Raw genomic sequence first — 22,172 nt, 5'->3', positions numbered from 1 at the left:
GATGTTATATGGTTTGGAGACAGTGGCACTGATGAAAAGACAGGAGGTGGAGCCGGAGGTGGCAGAGTTGAAGATGATTTTCACTGGGAGTGATCAAGGACAGGATTAGGAATGATTATATTAGAGGGACCGCTCAAGTTGGACAGTTTGGAGACAAAACAAGAGAGGCAATATTGAGATGGCTTGGACATGTGTGGAGGAGAGATGCTGGGTATCTTGGGAGAAGGATGCTGAATATGGAGCTGCCAGGGAAGAGGAAAGGAGGAAGGCCAAAGAGGAGGTTTATGGATGTGGTGAGGGAAGACATGCAGGTGGCTGGTGTGACAGAGGAAGATGCAGAAGACAGGAAGAGATGGAAACAGATGATCCGCTGTGGCGACCCCTAATGGGAGCAGCCGAAAGTAGTAGTAGTAGATGAGCATTATGAGAAATGGCATACACACTGCTGCGTGGAGTTGCCTTTCTGTTTTTATGTCTTTCTCTTGTCTGTAAAGGTGTGCAGGGTTCAAAACTACCCCCACCTTTGGAAGACATTCATCCAAAACCTTTATTTAATCTCGAGAGTTATTGAGATTGCCCTCATTTACAGTGACATCGAGTTAAAAATAGCACAATAAATAACTGTACAATAGCAAAACACACACACAAATACATAAATAATTTTTTTTTTAAATGAAAGGGAAGCAAAATAAATAACCGGCACTAGTTGTGGAAAACATGAATTCTGTACTTGGAAATTGCTGAAAATAAGTCTTTTAATTAGAGACAGCAAATTTAACAAGATGTTTTTTCCCCCATGTATGACCTTTATTCCAACCAGACTAGGTTAAAACCAGCATATGGCTGGACCACGCTGGACTACGTTCAAAAAGCAGCTGTTTTGGGGCATCTGGGTAGCATAATGGTCTATTCTTTTGCCTACCAACACGGGGATCTCTGGTTCAAATCTCCGTGTTACCTACGGCTGGGTTGGGCACCCCTACAGACACAATTGGCCGTGTCTGCGGGTGGGAAGCTGGATGTGGGTATGTGTCCTGGTCACTGCACTAGCACCTCCTCTGGTCAGTCGGAGCGACTGTTCAGGGGGGAGGGGGAACTGGGGGCAATAGCATGATCCTCTCATGTGCTACGTCCCCCTGGTGAAACTCCTCATTGTCAGGTGAAAAGAAGCGGCTGGCAACTCCACATGTATCGGAGGAGACATGTGGTAGTCTGCAGCCCTCCCTGGATCAGCAGAGGGGGTGAAGCAGCGACCAGGACAGCTTGGAAGAGTGGGGTAATTGGCCAAGTACAATTGGGAGAAGAGAAGGGGGGGGCATAAAAAAGCAGCTGTTTTGACATTGGTCCCGTGAACAGCTGACAACGTCATAGAAAATTGTTTGTGCAGCCAATCGGGAAACTCCAAGTCGGCTGTCTGACCAATGGAGAAACTCCATCACTCACTCAGGCGCTTGGGATGACTGCATGTGTGGGGCTGGACCCCAGCCAAAGAGAGATGGTTGATATTATCACTGACACTCCCCATTTTAAACCTAATCAAAATTTCCTCCTAAGACATTTTATGAATCTGCACCACAGAAATATTTCATATGAAGGCTTCTAATAAAAACGGCACACTCTGATACTCACGTTATATTCCTTTGTAATAGGTTTTCTTTGCTTTCCCGCAGCTTCAGAATTGAACTGAATGAACGTCAACATCATTTTTAAATATTTTGAGATTCTGTCATTTTTTTTTCTGTACACTGGAATAGTTCTGAACTACATGTTTGATTATTGAAAGTCAAAGTACTGAGGCCACGATTGAGCAGAGTCCCCCATATCATCTTGATTCAACTGGGCATAAAGATACAGTTGGATACTTGGAAATGGGTCTTCACTTCCAATTTCCCCCTCTCGACATTGATAGGAAATAGTGCAGAATAGTCCAGCTGTATGTTGAAAAGGCATCTCTATACGTATTGATGTATGGTGAAACAGCATTACAGTTGGGGCTCCAGGGACCTTGACTACTTCATCATTCAGTTTTAAGACAAAATATGCTTGGGTGAATATTTGCCAAACACTGGTGGACTGGGGGGGGGGGCGGGAATAATTGCCCCCTCCCCCGCTTTTCCCCCATGTTCAAAACAAGCACTGCAAAACTTCCCTCTTGGATGCCCCTATGGTAGAAAGTGCCCTCTTGGGAGGCCCAGTGCGCAAGACAACATGATATAGTGCCCTCTAGGGTTCCTTTCCAGTGGAGAAAATGTGATAAGGTGCCCTTTAGGGTGCCTTTCCAGTGGAAAATATGGTAAGATGCCCTCTAGGGTGCTTTTCCAGTGGACAAAACATGATATAGTGCCCTCTAGGGTGTCTTTCCAGTGGATAAAATGGGATGAAGTACCCTCTAGGGTGCCTTTCCAGTGGAAAAATGTAGTAAAGTGCCTTCTAGGGTGCCCTTCCAGTGGAGAAAACATGATCCATTGCATTAATGGATGACCTTCCATAAGTGAACCATAAATGCATTACGACTTTATGCACGTTAGTGCCCCACCACATACAGCTGATGCCCTTTTTTCGCCCCTGCCCCTCAAACAGCCTGAGTCCGCCACTGCTGATGAACCTGGTTCATGTTAGAAAACATTAAACATGAGGACAGAAAAATGCATTCTCATGTGAAGAGGATGCCCTATACCAGCGGGGGCTAACCATGTGCCATGGAGAGCCATGTGTATGCAGGTTTTCATGCCAACCCGACTCCACACCAGGTGATTTCACTGATACATACGGTCTTCCTCTTTGCTTGAAGGGTTGCCAATCAGTGAAATCGCCTGGTGTGGAGTCCGGCTGGAATGAAAACCTGCATACACATGGCTCTCCATGGCACATGGTTAGCCACCCCTGCTCTATACTGAGCATTGTTCTCTGAATAAAATAACAACACAGAAAAAAAGCTTGTTGTGTATTGGTCATCTTTTGTATTTACCATGTTGTTTAGTTTATCATTGTCAATGCTGCAGGACACTGTGTGTGTACTGCTACATGCAGCTACCAATGTTTATGAATTACAAGAGCAGTAAAGGCCATAAAGACATTATTATTTGAACAGATGCCACCACTGTGACTCAGTTGGATTAATTGGATCGATTGGTCTTAGGTGATATTAGATTTTTTTTCCTCTTCATCCATCTCTGTTTGTCTATCTATCTATCTATCTATCTATCTATCTATCTATCTATCTATCTATCTATCTATCTATCTATCTATCTATCTATCTATCTATCTATCTATCTATCTATCTATCTATCTATCTATCTATCTATCTATCTATCTATCTATCTATCTATCTATCTGTTTGCTGTCCATATGTCCATCCATCCACCTGTCTATCTACGTCTCTGTCTTAACTCGCTCCATCTTTCTTTCCCACCTGCCAGTTTTGGCTACTGACTGTGACTCGGGGCTGAATGCTGAGCTCACCTATTACACCCTGAGTCCAGACTTCAGCATTTCAGCCCATGGGACCATCTTCCCTGCACGCTTGCTGGACTATGAAAGGCCCAACCATCTGTATGAGTTTGTGGTGATGGCAGTGGACAACGGGGAGGAGCCGCATTCGGGCACCACCACAGTCCGTGTCAGGATGTCGAACGTTAATGATGAGGCCCCTGAATTCTCCCAGCCCGTGTGAGTAGACTTAATCTGTTTCTCCCTCTGTGATTCACTGGACTCATTGCAACAGTCATTAACCCGGAGGGTTACACAACAGCATAACACAGCAGTGATATGGGTAAACAAAATGTGTAGAAACTATTGCCAGGTTAACAATTGATTGATGATAATTTAGGCTGGGAACAAGGTTTAAAATTTGGGATAACCACCAAAGCTGGCTGGTTTATTTTTGGACTTGCTATGAAGACTGACACTAAAGTCCAGGTTATTCTGGTCAGATGATGTTGGAAAACGATGATGTTGGAAAAAGGGTTATTTAGCAATTATATATTTGGGGTTGCAATTTTTAATGATGAAGCCTGCAATTTTTAATGATGAAGCCTGCATTAGAAGGCAAGCCAAATTATTTGGTTGCATCATGTTTTTGTATATTTTCTTTATACTAGCTCTACATCACTCTCTGTGTGCGTGTGTGTGTGTGTGTGTGTGTGTGTGTGTGTGTGTATCACACATGTCTGTAGTTGACATGTTATTGAAATAAAGTGTTTTATGAGTTCGTTTCTTATCAAAGCGATGCAACACACTGAAACGAAAAATCAATCAGTCAATCATAAATGATTCGCTTAGCTACCAGACTGAGAAAATGAGACGAGCCTCTATCCCATCATTTTCTTTTTATTAAGGGCGGATTTCACCTGCAAAATTTTACCATGCGGATTATGTTTTTTTAAATCTATGATGGAAAACATTGAGAATCCAACAGGGGTATCAACATTAATCCAGTACAGCAGCTGCTCTGCCATTCTGTAAAATCAGAATACATAAAAATGGCCTGTTTAGTTTAGCATAAATTAAAAAAACAAAAACAAAAGATAATGCCACAAATAGCCCAATAGTCTTGTCTAAAGAATAGGCATGGTAAAAGTCTGTGTGTTTTTCCCTTATTTTCAGAAATCAAGACTGACTTGATTGTGTTATCACTCTGCAGTACAGCAGCAGGGAGCACGTTGTTCTGCCACGCCATTCTTGCTTCTTCTTACCAATATGATAAAAACTAAAATGGGTCAAAACCTCGTTCCCATTTAAAGCTGATACACTTTCCGTCGGCATATCTCCGCTATAACATTAAAGCAATAGCAGTAGAAGCTAACTGCTATGGAGGAAAACGGTCCACCGGTTGATAAGTTTTCATTTCAGAAACACATACAGAAGTTGCAGCGCCGACATTCATATCAATCCATCACTCAATACCTCCATTCCTAGGTTTTCATCTTATCATATCTAAAGCAAGCTGGGAGTGCTTTGCAAAACAAATGAACTCCCCACCCAAGCTGTTGGCACTTCTCTGGTAGTACCTCCACCATCCTGAAAGGGCAACTCAATATGTTTGGCCTGAGGTGTTAATCAACGCTATCTGGCATCGATACAGTATGTTGCTCCCTTCACATAAATTACCTGCAAACATTGTGATGCCATATTCCTGTGATAGCAGTCTACATACCACGTAAATCTTTAAGGTCAGTAAATGGATATTCTTGTTGATTTTGGCTTAATTTTTTTTCTTTTTATCCTTTTCCTGAGAAAGTGTGCAGTAAACAAACATGAAGGTGTAATTTCCTTTTCCTGCCACTTGGCGATTCTCCATCCAATCCATTATCCAAGCCGCTTATCCTAATTGGGGTCACGTGATGCAGGGGCCTATCCCAGCGGTCTTTGGGCGGCAGGTGGGGAGACACCCTGGACAGGCCACCAGGCCATCACAGGGCCAACACGTTCACACCTAGGGATAAGTAAGTATGGCCAGTTCACCTGACCTACGTGTCTTTGGACTGTGGGAGAAAATTGAAGCACCCGGAGGAAACCCATGCAGATACAGGGAGAAAATGCAAACTCCACACAGAGGACGACCAGGGATTAGAAAAATTGGTAACACTTTAGTATGGGGAACATATTCTAAGTAAAAAAACTTAATTACTAGTGAATTAGTAATGACCAAGATGTCACTTTAGTATGGGGAACATATTCTAAGTAACAAAAACTTAATTTAGAGTAATTTAACACTATTAACACTTGTAGTTTTGTGTTTTGTTATGTAAGAACAGACCATATTCATTAAGTGTTAGTAAGGGAGAATAACTCTTCTTGTGGTACTACCACCTTATAAAGTCCATACTAAGCAAAGCATATTGAGATGGTACTACTAATAAGCAATAATTCTGAGGTTATAGAGGGAAAACTCATAGTTAATGGCTTACTGGTTGTATAATAAGGCCATGCAGAATAAGGCATTAATGAGTACGTAATAATGACCAATTAAGAACCAATATGTTGCTAATTTGCATGCTAATAAGCACCTAATTAATGGTGACTATTGTCCCCATACTAAAGTGTTACCAAAAAATTGAGATTTGGGGAAAAAAAAAACTTCTTAGCTGCAGGCACAGATATAACAGTGTGCCAACAGAGAGGAAGGTTGCCATTGTTAACAAGTGAGGATTCTAGTGCATAAACTGGACTGCAGTGCTGAAATAAAGTGCCCCATTCTCCATTGTAGAGTTGGTACAGACTCTTTGTAAAGTTTGTTACCAGCTACAAGCCGGTTACTACTACTACAATTATGAGTTGCTTTTTGGACTGCCTTCTAGACTCAGTAGAATAGTGTTACCTACCCAGTTTCATAGCCCCGAACTGTAGTTGGAAGCCTCTGTGTCTTGCTAGCCTATATAGCTTAGCCTGGCTCGTAGCTGGTAACAAGTGATTCAGTTCAATTCAATTCAATAATGCTTTATTGGCATGACTGCATTCATTACAATGTTGCCAAAGCAGGTGACAGTGAAATAGATTAATAGAGTATTAAAAAAAACTTTGGAGACTTTGGAGACCAAGAAGGGGAAGCGAGTGAAGGCAGAGCCGAAGATCAAGTGGTGGAAGTTTGAGAAGGAAGACTGTTGTGTGGAGTTCAGGCAGGAGTTAAGACAGGCACTGGGTGGTAGTGAAGAGTTGCCAGATGGCTGGGCAACCACTGCAGAAATAGTGAGGGAGACAGCTAGGAAGGTACTTGGTGTGTCATCAGGACAGAGGAAGGAAGACAAGGAGACTTGGTGGTGGAATGAGGAAGTACAGCAAATTATACAGAGGAAAAGGTTGGCAAAGAAGAAGTGGGATAGTCAGAGAAATGAAGAAAGTAGACAGGAGTACAAGGAGACGCAGCATAAAGCGAAGAGAAAGGTGGCAAAGGCAAAGGAAAAGGCATATGGTGAGTTGCATGACAGGTTAGACACTAAGGAAGGAGAAAAGGACTTGTACCGATTGGCTAGACAGAGGGGCCGAGCTGCGAAGGATGTGCAGCATGTTAGGGCGATCAAGGATAGAGATGGAAATGTGCTGACAAGTGAGGAGAGTGTGCTGAGAAGGTGGAAGGAGTACTTTGAGGGGCTGATGAATGAAGAAAATGAGAGAGAGAGAGAAGGTTGGATGATGTAGGGATAGTGAATCAGGAAGTGTAGTGGATTAGCAAGGAGGAAGTGAGGGTAGCTATGAAGAGGATGAAAAGTGGAAAGGCAGTTGGTCCTGATGACATACCTGTGGAGGCATGGAGGTGTTTAGGAGAGATGGCAGTGGGGTTTTTAACTAGATTGTTTAACACAATCTTGGAAAGTGAGAGGATGCCTGAGGAGTGGAGAAGAAGCATACTGGTACCGATTTTCAAGAACAAGGGCGATGTGCAGAACTGTAGCAACTACAGAGGTATAAAGTTGATCACCCACAGCATGAAGATTTGGGAAAGAGTAATAGAAGCTAGGTTAAGAGGAGAGATGACGATTAACGAGCAGCACTATGGTTTCATGCCACGAAAGAGCACCGCAGATGCGATGTTTGCTTTGAGAATGTTGATTGAGAAGTATAGAGAAGGCCAGAAGGAGTTACATGGTGTCTTTGTTGATTTAGAGAAAGCATATGACAGGGTGCCGAGAGAGGAGGTGTGGTATTGTATGAGGAAGTCGGGAGTTGCAGAGAAGTATGTAGGAGTGGTGCAGGATATATGAGGGAAGGGTGACAATGGTGAGGTGTGTGGTTGGAATGACAGATGGGTTCAAGGTGGAGGTGGGATTACATCAAGGATCGGTTCTGAGCCCTTTCTTGTTTGCAATGGTGATGGACAGGTTGATGGACAAGATCAGGCAGGAGTCTCCATGGACGATGATGTTTGCGGATGACATTGTGATCTGTAGCGAGAGTAGGGTGCAGGTTGAGGAGAGCCTGGAGAGGTGGAGGTATGCATTGGAGAGAAGAGGAATGAAAGTCAGTAGGAGCAAGACGAAATACCTATGCGTGAATGAGAGGAAGGACAGCGGAATGGTGAGGATGCAAGGAGTGGAGGTGACGAAGGCATATGAGTTTAAATACTTGGGGTCAACTGTCCAAAGTAACGGGGAGTGCAGAAGAGAGGTGAAGAAGAGAGTGCAGGCAGGGTGGAGTGGGTGGAGAAGAGTGTCAGGAGTGATTTGCGACAGAAGGGTACCAGCTAGAGTGAAAGGGAAGGTTTACAAGATGGTTGTGAGACCAGCTATGTTATATGGTTTGGAGACAGTGGCACTGATGAAAAGACAGGAGGTGGAGCTGGAGGTGGCAGAGTTGAAGATGCTAAGATTTTCACTGGGAGTGATGAAGAAGGACAGGATTAGGAATGATTATATTAGAGGGACTGTTCAAGTTGGACGGTTTGGAGACAAAGCAAGAGAGGCAAGATTGAGATGGCTTGGACATGTGTGGAGGAGAGCTGCTGGGTGTATTGGGAGAAGGATGCTGAATATGGAGCTGCCAGGAAAGAGGAAAAGAGGAAGGCCAAAGAGGAGGTTTATGGATGTGGTGAGGGAAGACATGCAGGTGGCTGGTGTGACAGAGGAAGATGCAGAAGACAGGAAGAAATGGAAACGGATGTTCCACTGTGGCAACCCCTAACAAGAGCAGCCAAAAGTAGTAGTAGTAGTAGAAGTAGTAGTAGTGGTAGTAGTAGAGTATTAAAAAAAAGATAAATTAAATAAATTAAAATAAACGGAAAAAGGAATAGGTAGAACTGGTAGAAATATAGAATAGTATTTGAACAGTAATTGAAACAGTAATTGGAACAGTAATTGACATTGTTTTGGTCACTCACTGACCTTTAGGCTATGGTATTCGGACACATATTGTGCCACAAGGTGTGCCGTTTGGCCCTCTCCTAAAATAAGTGGCCATTGCTCTTTCTCATCCAGGAGTAGAACATTTGGAATCTGGTTTTCAAAATTTCTCCTGGTATTTTTTCTCTTATATTTTGGAATTTCTCACAATTTAGGAGGAAGTGTGTCGCTGTCTCAACCTCACTGCCGTACAGTGACCACATATTCTTTGCTCTTTTGGTAGCCAAGATTTTTTGTGTCTGCCCTTTTCAATGGCTAGACTGTGGTCACTGAGCTTGTACTTGGTAAGGATGTGTCTCTGCTTACTATCTCTGACAGTGGAGAGATACTCAGCCAATTTGTATTCTCTTTTTAGGGCTTGATAACATTCTAATTTGTGTTGTAATTTGGTTTTTATGTCCGAATGTTCCAAATATGTTTCTATGTCCGAATGTTCCAAATATTTTTGCATTGTTTGATGATTTGGTTTACTCTAATCTGTGGTTGGTTAGCGGTGCTAGTCTGAAACTCATCTATGTTAGTGGGTATGGGGTTAGTTAGTTTCAGAACCAGCTGACTGAGGGGACTCTTTTTGGGGCTTAGCTCTTGGATTTGGAATACTTTAAATTGCAACGTGTCATGGGGACTTGTTTTAAGGTGCATCCAGAATTTAAGTGATCTTCTTGGGATATTTATTATCAATGGGAAACAGCGTAATTCTGCCCTGTATGCATTTGTTGGTGTTTTTCTTTGTACATTTAGCAATTTTCAACAGAATTCTTCATGCAGGGCTTCTATTGGATGTTTGTCCCATGTAATGTAGTCTTGCTGATTGAGTGAACCCCATACTTCACTTCCATATACTGCAATGGGCAGGATGACACTGTCAAAGATTTTGGACCAGATTTTAATTGGGATATCTGTTGTGTTCTATGCATACACCAGTAGGTGGCACCAATGTTATGAATGCCCTGTTGCGCGTAACGTAAGTCAGAAGAGAGAGAATAAGAGAATAAGAAACGATTGATCATTACTACTGTGCTCCCTGCTTTACTTACTTACTTATACATACACTTCTTACACAACACAGATCTGAACATAACGATGTCTGTTTCATTGAATGTTCTTTTATTGCATAGAAAGCTCTTCGGGCTTTCTCTTTAAGTGCATTCACTGCCAGACCAAAGTTTCCTGAGACCCTGATTTTCAGTCCCAGATAATACATAACTTAATGTGCGCTCTAGGGCGGTGTTACCTAGAGTAAATATGTGTCTACTTTCCTAACACCTGGGATTCTTCTGGAAGATCATAATTTTTACCTTTTTGAAATTTACTGCCAGGGCCCAGTTCTGACAGTATTTCTCTAGCAGATCCAGATGCTGCTGTAGACCATGTTCTGTGGGTGACAGCAGCACCAGATCATCTGCATAGAGCAAGATTTTTTTTCCCTCCACAGCCCCGCCTACTTGCACGCTCCAGCGCGCATTCGAATAAAAACACAAAAAAACACATCAGAGACGACACTGCATGGACGTAAGCTTTAATAATAAAGCGCGCGTGCGTTTTATTACTTGTACGCGTGATTTTGAAAGTTTCACGCGCGCTTTATAATAAAAATTACATCCGTGTCACCTCCCGGCCTCCGTACGACACAACCGGGTCCACTTCCGGAGTCGGAGAGGAAGCAGCTGGGAAGTCCTCCCGCGTCCCTGAAGTCAACGGTGTTGCCTTCCCCGTGAGTTGTTAGCAACAAACACGTCATTGACAGAAAAACTAGTTTGTACTTTTTTCGCAGTTGACTTAGGAAATAAGTTGTTGTTATCATATTTTAAATAAGTTGTTCAAAATGGACCGCATGGCCTTAGTGTGGTACGTAAAAAATGGCGGTTATATCGCACACGTGATATAACCGCCCACCCATCTTAAAAGAATTAGAAAGCTAAATGAGAGTTGTCGGGGCATAAAACTAATGATTCGTTGATCATTACAAATCAACACGCGATAGTCTAGCAATGGGCTAGCCGGCAATGCTGAAGAAAAGGTTTAAATCGAAAATCAAATCTTTAATTTAAAATCAAAAGTCAAACGTAATCGTGGATGTGGAGAATCGTGAAACCCCTAGTCCATGCTAATTTAGAGAAATTTGCAGACGTCTTTTTTTCTTGTCAAAAACGAGTCAAATGTTTTACCCACATTAGCAGACATCCCCCCCGCCCCAAGAAAACGTTCACATTGAAACGGCAAAAATCGAAAATTAGCCTCTTCTATCGGGCATGCGCAGAAACTTGGGTCACATGACAATAAAGCTCTTCTTTCCCTGTCCACATTTCAACGTGAGTCCGGCGATTTCAAATTTACTTACTTCCTAGAGTGTTTTAGATAAGACTTTTTTCCGATGGGCGAAAAAGCCAGCTTTGCCAGGGTGGAGGGCCAAAGCTGGGGAAGAATTGTGGACATGGCATCAGCGGCTGGATGTATACGGTGGTGGGGGGGCGGGATTATTTTTTTCCTAGGATGAATCCGGAAAGTTCCCTCCCTCAGGGCGCTTGGATTGGCCAGATCTGCCTGTCAGTCAACTTTCCGGATTCATCCTAGGAAAAAAATATTCGCCTACCATACACAGTTAAATTGGTACAGTTAGCTTGGTTGCAAACGTGGCTAATGGCTAACAGTTAGCTAGCAAACATGGCTAGGGTTAGGATTAGGGTTGTTGCACGGTTGCGTCGGCCTTGACTGACAGGCAGATCTGACCAATCCTAGCGCCTGAGGGCGGGAACTTTCCGGATTCATCCTAGGAAAATCATATTCGCGGGGGGGGGGGGGGGGGACAGATACCAAGAGAGGCCGACAAAAAGACCAGTCAAACAACTATGAGAGGTAGACAAAAAGACCAGTCAAACAAATATACAGCTATGGAGAGAGTGACATTTGAACACAAACATATACAGTGCAGAAAAAAAAGAGTATATGAGAAGTTAAATGTGACAAGTGGACTGGAGTTGGACAGACAGATATGTAGATCAACCAAGAGGCCTGTCTTAAAGTTTGACAAATACTGTAGCAAAGCCAACAGACATTTTGTTAAATGTGCTGGCATACTGCCAGGTATTATCTGGGCTTGTCTTCACAATTCACTATGAACCAGAGAGATATTTTAAGGGCCACGACGGACAGAGTAGCCCAAAAACAGCATACAGACAAGCATGCATGGTTATTGTTTAGGATGTTATGATGTATGTAAAACTGTAATGTAGTTTTTTCAAGGGTGATGGATTAGACGGATAAGCCTTCTTCCATTGCATGTTTTAGTGGATCACAGATGAGTAATGTGTAGTGTAAAAAGATTGCTAGGCAAGAGGCGGTGGAGGATGGGAATCGGCAGGCGGGCACACACAAGTAAACACACACATCCACAGCCTACAGATGGGCAAATGGTCACACACACAGCCAGACGTGCGGTGTGTTTGAACACGCCCTTACACTTCACCGAGATGACTCGGGAGATACTTCAGGGGTTAGAATAGTAGGATGTGTATCTGTCTCATCCCATACAGTGGAAGAGAGGTGGCCTATGAGCAGGGTGACAGATTACAGGTCAGTCATGTTGCCACGGAGACAACTGCGGCGGGCGGAGATGAATCACCCATCAGCGTTCTTCTGTAAACCATCAATCACTTCTGACTCTTCATCGCAGACACTGACACCCCCTCAATAAGTATGCGCGTGTGCGCACACACACACACTCACACACACAAAAGCACAAAGCACCAACTCTAGCTAGAGATGAGTTCTGCTGACGAATCATCTCAAACAGGCTCAGAACACCGCCCTCCTTTCACATCCTGCGCTTCTGTCTGTCCGCCTTGCTCTGTCCCCAGCTCCCCTCTCTCTCTCTTTCACACACACACACACACACACACACACACACACACACACACACACACACACACACCATTTCCGTATCAGCCTCTCTCTACTTGTCACCCATTTCTCTCCCCATCTCTTCCTCGCTCTTTCGCGGTTTTCCCTTCATCTCAGTTTCCCTAGTCAAAGAGTTCTTCCTCACCCGTTAATGCTGTCTAGTTCGGTGGTATATCAGTCTCATGTCTTGCAGAGTGCCCAATGCCACGCAGCAAAGCAAATCACTGTTGACATTTTAAAAGGCACTGGATCAAATGGCTCAGAGTGGGCTGGCCATGTTGGAGAGACCATTTGTTCAATGACTTCAACATCCCAGCAGACATTATCATTTATCTGTTGCCTGGCCAGCTAAGAGGACAGGTTAAATCATAGTGACAAGGAAAATCCACGGCCATAACTCTAATCAGCCTGCTGATGTTTTCAACTGTGTGATTGATCAAGTCTTTGTGTGTACATATGTTCATATGTTTGTGCGTGTCATTCTTTTTTTTTGTGTTTGTGTTTGCATTCAATTGCCTTTTTTTTGTGTCTGCACGTGTGTTGAGTTTTCAAAGGTAACTATCATACTTCATTTCAGATATCGGACATTTGTCTCTGAGGACGCTGGCCCAAATACCCTGGTTGCCACAGTGCTGGCCAAGGACCCAGATGGTGATGGAATTATCTACTCAATAACAGCGGGCAACGAGGAGGGCAACTTTGTCATTGACAGCCAGAAAGGTGATACTTCTTAATTTTCTCATCGGGCCTTACAGGCCTGTGCAGCTCATACGCTGAAAACTGACAGGCTTTCCCTCAAACCAAACATCTAATTTTCTCTTGATATAAACTTGCTTTGCGGTAGGTGCAGTGAATGCCCTCCACCTTCAAAGTCAATCTCCAAAGATATTGAAAGTCATTATTAAAAATAGTAATTTCAACATGACTGCAGCTGTTTCTGTTATTATGGTCATAAAGACAAATGATGGCGTTCTTTCCCCAATGTGCCACTGTGGGTTCATTCTTTTGTCAGGTATAGGGGGAATGTTCCTTCCTGTCTGAGCTCTCTGGCTTTTGGTGGCTACACAGTTTATCTTTTTTCTTTTCTTTTTTTACCTCTTGATCCAAAACCAGTGGCACATTTGTCAGGCACTGTGACATTTGTCTACCAACCCTTTCAATTCAATTTCACAACAACTGCTCTATCGTAGCCCGCGATCTTCAGTCTGCCTCTGCCAGATCCTCTCTCTTTTGTGCACTCCTCTCGTGTTCCTGCCCTCCTTTTCTCATGTACGCATCCTCTGGGCAAGGAAATACCACGGGCGATGTCTTAAGGTTGCAGCGGGAACTATTATTTGGCTTCCTACTTCACACGAAGAGCCCAGGCTCATTGAACAGTTGCTCCGCTCTTGTCGCATTTATAAACAGGGTTGACATTTAAACCGGGACAATCACTTTTTCTGGGAGGATTAACTTTTTTTTTCTCCTACATCTCACGATCCATTCAATTACATATAGTGGTGCAGTGTTGACAATGTCACGCATCATCGCTACAAACTGAGACCTAGCTCTACGTTACTGGGCGGCCCAAATCACAAGCGAGCGGGAAGAGAGGAGTTGGGGACCAGCATCAGAGTGCATCAGCAAGCTGTGTAGTCTTTAATCAGGCCTTGTAAAAGATGAAGAGAAACACAGCAGGAGAAAGGAAAAAAAAGACCCCACCCGCACATCTACTTCAGTGGGTTTCCCTCACATCACAGGCTGCTTGCTCGTCCTGAAACCTCAGATGGTTTGTTTGTCTTGTGACAAGGAAGGTGTTGACTCTGATGTCGTCTCCTTTTATGCCAACTTTTATCTAAACTTTTACATAAAAAAAAGACGAAGGGGAAGTGAACGGCAAGTAAGTAGACATTTGCTGAGTCAAGTTAACTTCTACTCCAAGTCACCTACGTGACTCAGGTCATCAGAACCTGGTTTAAGCCAGATGGGCATCTGTAGAGGAGCTCATGCAACCATTAGATTAGAAATTCGACAAAGTCACTCAGGGAAAAGTCCCCACTGTGAAATTGGTTTGTGGATTTATTCTGCATGCCAGCCCCCCCCCCCCCCCCCCCACACACACACACACACACTTTTTCTTTTTGAGGACTTATGCCCCTTTTCCACTACATGGTACCGGCTCGGCTCGACTTGACTCGACTCGCTTCTGTGTCGTTTTCTCTTACCGTAACAGTACCCCCTCAGTGGAGCTGGTTGTCATAGCGACGCCTGGTTTTAAATTTTAAAATGTACTTTTAACATAACTCCGCTTCGACTGCTTCGGTATTTAAAAATGCCGGGTGATAGCCCATGCACGCATTGATGATGCAGTGACACTTTTCTCTGACCAGTCAGAGGTCTGCATTGATTTTGGTACCCGCTCCAGTTATTTTGGAACCTCAACAAAGGTGGTACCAGAAAAGTGGTAACAGTTACCAAAATGACGGTACTTTCCAGTAATGGAAAATGAAAAAAAGTCGAGTCGAGCTGGTACCATGTAGTGGAAAAGGGGCACTAGTAAATTCCCTCCACCCCATCTCTGTCTCAACTCCCAGAACGTAACATGTGACTTTTTTTGTGCGTGTGTTATAGTAGTAGTAGTAGTAGTAGTAGTAGTAGTAGTAGTGTTATTTTTGTCAATGTGTCTTGCAGTGTAGTAATGCGTACTTTGTCATGGGTGGCCACAGGGGGAACCAGCCCCCCATGCACTGCAAGCGATGTTAACAGCACGTTTCCACCCACTAAGCAATAAAGGGTCATTTATAATGCATAAGTTAATCAAAATGGTGATATTTGTAGGGTTGATTCGTCTGCGCTCAACACCTTTACCCAAGCTACAAGGACTGGAATATGTCCTGAATGTAACGGCCACTGACGACAACGTGTCTGGGGGGCCTCACCCTCTCTCCTCCACGGCCCGTGTCATTGTTGGGGTTGATGATGTCAACAACAACAAACCCATATTTGAGAAGGTGAGCAGCTTTTCTAATAGTTAAAATAAAGTGACTTACTTATTACTATTACTCTTATTTATTAGTATTACTACCTTTTAGTATGCTTCATCTCGTAATGTTATAGGAACATTACTACCGTCAAAAGGGATGCACTACATTGCAGTAAATTAAAATTGCTTGTTCTGGGTCCCTTCAGTTATTGATGGATAATGAGTGGATGGAGGAAGTGATGAATGGATGAACAAATATTAATTTTTTTGTATGTTTGTAGATGAATGGAGGTTGTGTGGGTGGATGAATGAATGACTGGGAGTAGATGGATGGATGTACTATTGCTACCTTACTACTACCACTATTCCTTCTAATTTTAATATAAATCAATTGACGGCACTTTTACATGATTTAGCTGTGCTTGTCAACGTTTTGGTATGGTCAGCTTAAATTTACTGTATGCTGCTATTATAAAAGACGTTTTTCTTATTTTCCAACATCTGTGGCTTGACTCATCCTTTTTGTGTACTAGAGCCTCTCCTCCATCTATCACCCCATCCTCCCTCGCACGCCCTCTTTCCCTCCCTTTCTGGTTCTTACCTTGGCCATCTCATATCCCCCTGCCTGCCTCTCTCTCTCTCTCCGTCTCTCTCCGCTTTGTTTTCCCATGAGTTCTGATTAGCCTGTACACTCACTCTATCTTTAGGCACTCCATAGGGATTCCAATTAATTTCTGGAAAAAAGTGCAATATCATCATAATATACCACACCTGTTTAATTAACTCCTTCCTTAATTAAGAATGACTTGTACTCAAGCAGGATATGTATTTGTGGAACATTATAACTCCCAAAATGTTTATAGGTGGCTCAGAGTTACTGGTAAATGGATGTGATTTAAACTTCAATCGGTGCCTTGGAGCCAATTTTAACACAACTTAATTACCTGCAGGGCGTACTGGCCCTGTCGCTGTCACACTCCCACACACCACACCCTATTTCTTCCCTGTCGTCTTGCTAACATCTTCAAAGCCCTCTCTCATTCTCTCTTTCGCTGTCTTTCTTTCCATCTTCTGTGTTTTCACACCACCTCTCATGAGTGTTTTTCTTCTTCAGTCATTCTTCCGAGAGAGTAGCACACATCTATGCCTGTTTACAAAAACTCGTGACTCCAGATGCTTTTCCCCCCTTCTTTCTTTTTTCTTCCTTTTCTTTCTTTCTTTCCTTTCTTTCTTTCCTTTCTTTGCCATTGTTGATCAAGCAGCTGTGTTGGAGATGTGGTTGAAGTGATGGCTGGCATTGTTGGATCTCTAAAAGAAACCACTTCACTTGCTCTTAGCGCCATAGCTGCAGACTATGAATAGCTTGTGCATTGTGTTTCATGCACTCGCAGTACAGTATGTGCAAGGCTCAGCGTTTTCGGTTTTTATTTTTCAAAGCCATCCAGCATGCCGAATTTCACCACAAGAGGACACTGTTACATAACGTCACATGAACAGGAACAACTTTTGGATCCGTGGAAACAAAATCTGCGTGAAAATCAGTTTAAAAATCTGGGTATTTTTCAGTGAAAATCGGTAAAAACTGAAAACGCTGAGCCTTGAGTATGTGTAGGAGCCTGCTATCGCATTTGTTTGTTCTCTGTATTCTTTGTGATCTCTATGTTCTCATTAGTGTAGCATACTCTGGCGTGCCCTTGTTCTCTAGTCCTAATATAAATGTATTTATTTATTTTTGCCTGCTCTCAAACTCATCATCATCATCTCTCTCTTGCTCTCTCTCTCTCTCTCTGACATCTGCCTTTTCTACCACTGTCTCTCCATCTCTCTCACTTTTTCTAATCTCTCTCTGGCGATCCCTCTCAATCTTTCTCCACCTCTCACTCTCTCTCTCCAACTCTTCTTATCCCTCCCTCGCACCTCTTCCACCCCACCCCTCAGTGTCAGCAGTATCGTGAACAGGCCTCGGTGCTGGAAAACCAGCCAGCGGGGACTTTCGTATTGCAAGTGCATGCCATGGATGCAGATGAGGGAGCAAATGGAAAAGTCAAATATGGCTTAATGCACAGAGACAGTGCCATGCCTGCATTCAGAGTTCATCCCGACACAGGTAAGATGGTCCGCAGACTGTCAGAGGGAAAATGAGTCTCCATTTTGAATTTCCTTAAGATAGACACAGACTAACATGCGGAGATGAAGGAAACGTTTGAAATGATCCTTAGAAGAGGAGAGTCGCAGCGAAGCCCCCAGTCCACTTAACCCTCATATACTTGTCCATCAAGCAAGCTGTTAGTCAGAGTCCCACTTTGTAAAATGAATAGTAATCATTAATGGAAAGAGAATTTGACAAACGTGTTGCCGTGTGATGAAGCTGTCATAGTGCCCTTATGATTTTCTTGCAAACACCTTTTTTTTTCAGAATACTTTATCTTGTCACTTTATGTGAAAGTTACTGCTTCAAAAGGGATTGAAAGGCATAATTGCTTGTTCTGGCTCTCTTCATTTATTGATAGATGATGGATGGATGGAGGGACAGATGAACGGATGAAGAAGTGTTTGTTTTGTGCATTTGAATGGTTGAAAGGAGGTTATGTGGGTAGAGAAATGAATGGTAGGGGAGGATGGATGGATGGATGTGTGGGTTTATGGATGGAGGAATCGGCTGATTATTTCTCTGTATTGCTAGGAGTGATTGTGACAGCCAGGCGGTTTGACAGGGAGCGTCAAAGGGAATACTCCATTACCGTTACGGCCACGGACTGGGCAGAGGAGCCGCTCATTGGCATCTGTCAACTCAATGTCCAAATAGTGGACCAGAACGATAACAGCCCCCAGTTTGAGAATCTGCGCTACGAGTGTGAGTAAGAAGGAAGAAAAAAATAAAAATACGCCATCTGAATTAAAAAAAAAAACATCAATTAGGTCTGAGTCTAATAAGCTTTATTGTGACTTCGTTTTTTTTTTTTTTTTTAAGATGAAAATAAACCATAAATTGTAATCTATGGCTATCCCATTCAGACTTTCTCAGAGAGGATACCATGATTGGTACCAGTTTCCTGCGGGTGGCAGCACATGATGACGACTTCGGTACTAATGCCGCCATCACCTACTCCATGTCGCTGGAGCAGCCCGAGTACCTGAAGGTCAACCCCATCACCGGCTGGGTCTATGTTAACCAGCCCATATCACAGGTCAGAGGTCAACGACAAACCAGTTTATACTACAGCTCAAACAGTAATTGTTGACAAGCTAATCCAGCATGTATTAAAGGCCGTGGTCTGTTATGCCACCAGCCAATATCCCATGTCATTTTGTGACTGTACAGCAGTCTAGTTAGTATGCAGACTGCCTGTTTCTGCCATTCCCACAAAGTGGTATACATATTCCAGGATTCATGTAGGAAAATCAGAGCAAGGGAGCATATAGGAAGAGTCTAATGTTGTTACAACATTATTAAAAATGGATATAAACGCCCAGAGTCCTTTGGTCATACGTCGTGACTGCACTTTAATGCTTGTGTGGTTTTCAGCAACCATATATTAAAAATGCTTAGTGGTAATCTAACTGAGAACAGCCTGAGGAAATCTGTTTGTTTTTTTGTTTTCTTTTGCTGAGAGGGAACTGGTCTTTGTAAATGGACTCATCCAGGCCTCATATTTTCATTTATGCCGTTTGAGAATGCTCCAAACAGTTAATCTTTTCAAAATCATAAAATATGTAGCTGAGAATAAATACTAAGCAGATTGTCAGATTGATTCCAGATTGTCAGAGCTAATGCAAGCTATTCTAAAGCATAGACCAGTGTTTTAGTCCACTGTTGTGTAATTTTTTCACCTCAAATCACAAATTGAAATCAAACTTAAAAATAAATTCTAAACTATCATTGAAAAATGGGAGCAAGCTATATATAGAATGCTGCTGTGCTGTGGGAAGGATTTACTGAAGAATTCATATGAATAGGAGCAGCACGGTGGCGCAGTGGTTAGCGCGGTCGCCTCACAGCTTCTGGGTTCGAGCCCCGGGGTAGTCCAACCTTGGGGGGTCATCCTGTGTCGTCCTCTTTGTAGAGTTTGCATGTTCTCCCCGTGTCTGCGTGGGTTTCCTCCCACAGTCCAAAGACATGTAGGTCAGGTGCCGTACTAAATTGTTCCCTAGGTATGAGTATGAATGTGTGTGTGTGTGTGTGTGTGTGTGTGTGTGTATGTGTGTGTGTGTGTGTGTGTGTGTGTGTGTGTGTGTGTGTGTCGGCCCTGTGTGATGGCCTGGTGGCCTGTCCAGGGTGTCTCCCCGCCTGCCGCCCAATAACTGCTGGGATAGGCTCCAGCATCCCCGTGACCCTGAGAGCAGGATAAGTGGCTCGGATGGATGGATGGATCATATGAATCGTATACATGGTGGTGTTGTCACTTTCTGCTTAGTATACCCACTAAGAAGAAAGTAGGTACACTCTCCTCTATATTTCAAAGGCTTTTTGGCTGACAGGTAATTATACTGTAAACTGACAGAAAAAGAGGTGGGTGTATACTCCGTATACCTGCGTATACCCTCTGAGTATACACAGTATACCCTCTGAGTATACCACAGAATATACAGTAGAAACAGTACTGAGCAACACTGGAAAAAAATCCACAACTTTCCTTGGAACCTTTTCTTAAAACTATTTTTTTCCCTCCTCTGGTTGACAGACTGTAAGTGATCAATTGCTGATAATACCTCATCTGTGAAATTAACCTGTCTGCTTCATTCACACAAACAGAGCTGACGTGAAGAGGGAAAGTTACGTTCTCTGCAACACTTAAGTCAAGTTTAGAGAACTTTTCTGTAGCCCATCCATTGTCCTGTTGACTTTCCTCTTTCAGGTAAACAAGCGAGCTCGATCAAATAAAACAATTTTTATCCATCCATCCATTCATTATCTAAACCGCTTATCCTGCTCTGAGGGTCGCGGGGATGCGGGAGCTTATCCCAGCAATCATTGGGCAGCAGGCAGGGAGACACCCTGGACAGGCCGCCAGTCCATCACAGGGCCAACACACACACACACACACACACACATACACACACACACATTCACACCATTCACACCTAGGGGTAATTTAGTACGGCCGATTCACCTGACCTACATTTCTTTGGACTCTGGGAGGAAACCTACGCAGACACGAGGAGAACATACAAACACTACACAGAGGATGACCTGGGACTACCCTCAAGGTTGGACTACCCCGGTGCTCAAACCCAGGACCTTCTTACTGTGAAGCGACCGCACTAACCACTGCGCCACCATGTCACTCAACACCAAACAACACCAACACCACAATATTTTGGCTACTAATCTACTAGCATTATTAAACAGTATTTTGTGTAGTATATCTTTTGCTGTGGTCAGTTGGGAAGCCTGTACCAATTTGGCCAGTAACCTCATGCACAACTAAGACAGCCAATGGAGCTAATTAGCAATGCAGATTATAGCTAAACTCATCCTGAATATACCAAAAAGTGGTCTTATATTTTTATCATCTCAAATTGTCTGTGAGATATTTTAGATATTTTAGTTTTTTTATCATATTTATAATTATTGAACTATAGTCAACAATCAAGACCACACTGTTCACCGAACTGTAGGCTGTCATTTCCAAAAGGATTTTTGTGCACATTGATCTACCAGCATTTTAGAGATTTTCTGTGGAGAAATCTGTTGTACAATTGTATTCAAATATATCATTCCAGGGTCCGTGGTGGTATAGCGGTCTAAGCATCGGCTTTGTGTCGATGCAGTTGCCCACTGGGGACGGGTTCGTGCCCCAGTCTCGTACGATCCGACTATGGCCGGACTCGATGAAACAGCAATATTGGCAGCGCTGTCTTCGGGAGGGGGGGCGGAGTCGGCTTGTGTTCGTCACGTGAATGCGTCTCTGGGTGTGTCGGAAAAAGCAGTGGTTAATCCTGGATTCGCCTTGTCACGAAAGTGGCGAGGCGTCTCCTTCGAGACTGCCGGCTGGAGAGACGCAGTTGGTGAACGCATGCAGTACGAGGGTGGGTGTTTGAATTAAAACAGGGATCGATTGGCCACTAAATTGGGAGAAAAAGGGAAAAATCAGAAATAAATTTATTAAAAAAATATATCATTCCTATGCCATAAAACAGCTAACCCAGAGCCCCCAAACAACATATAAATGTAACAAATGTAACGCTCTTTAGAGACTATTTTGAGGGGATTAAAACATTTGAGACCATGTCAGGATATTTTCTGGGGATAATCAATGCATTCTGTGGTCCCAATCTAAATGCATTACTAAAAATTTTAACTGTAAGACTAATGACAGTCGACAAAGTCAGTCTGTTTTTGTAAATGGAGCTGCTCCAGGGTGTAAACTGTAACAGATTAAGATCTTTATTCTCCGGTTTCAGTTTCTTAAAAACCTTGTGCTTGTTCATAAATACTAAGTGGATTATCCTAAGAATAAAACCAGTATATATGC

At 43.2% G+C, this 22,172-nt stretch overlaps 1 protein-coding gene across 1 annotated transcript in view; it reads left to right on the top strand.

The window, feature by feature from the left end:
- LOC130114377 (neural-cadherin-like) overlaps positions 1–22,172 on the top strand; it is a 157,464-nt gene that overhangs the window by 50,050 nt on the left and 85,242 nt on the right. Inside the window, exons 6-11 of the mRNA XM_056282241.1 lie at positions 3,420–3,669; positions 13,312–13,454; positions 15,552–15,724; positions 17,635–17,803; positions 18,380–18,550; positions 18,712–18,884. Coding sequence (XP_056138216.1) covers positions 3,420–3,669; positions 13,312–13,454; positions 15,552–15,724; positions 17,635–17,803; positions 18,380–18,550; positions 18,712–18,884 — 1,079 coding nt within the window. The remainder of the gene's footprint in view (positions 1–3,419; positions 3,670–13,311; positions 13,455–15,551; positions 15,725–17,634; positions 17,804–18,379; positions 18,551–18,711; positions 18,885–22,172) is intronic.

The sequence above is a fragment of the Lampris incognitus genome, chromosome 6 (assembly GCF_029633865.1).
Source record: "Lampris incognitus isolate fLamInc1 chromosome 6, fLamInc1.hap2, whole genome shotgun sequence".
In the NCBI taxonomy this organism is placed as follows: domain Eukaryota; kingdom Metazoa; phylum Chordata; class Actinopteri; order Lampriformes; family Lampridae; genus Lampris; species Lampris incognitus.
This window is presented reverse-complemented; position numbering and strand designations above follow the sequence as displayed.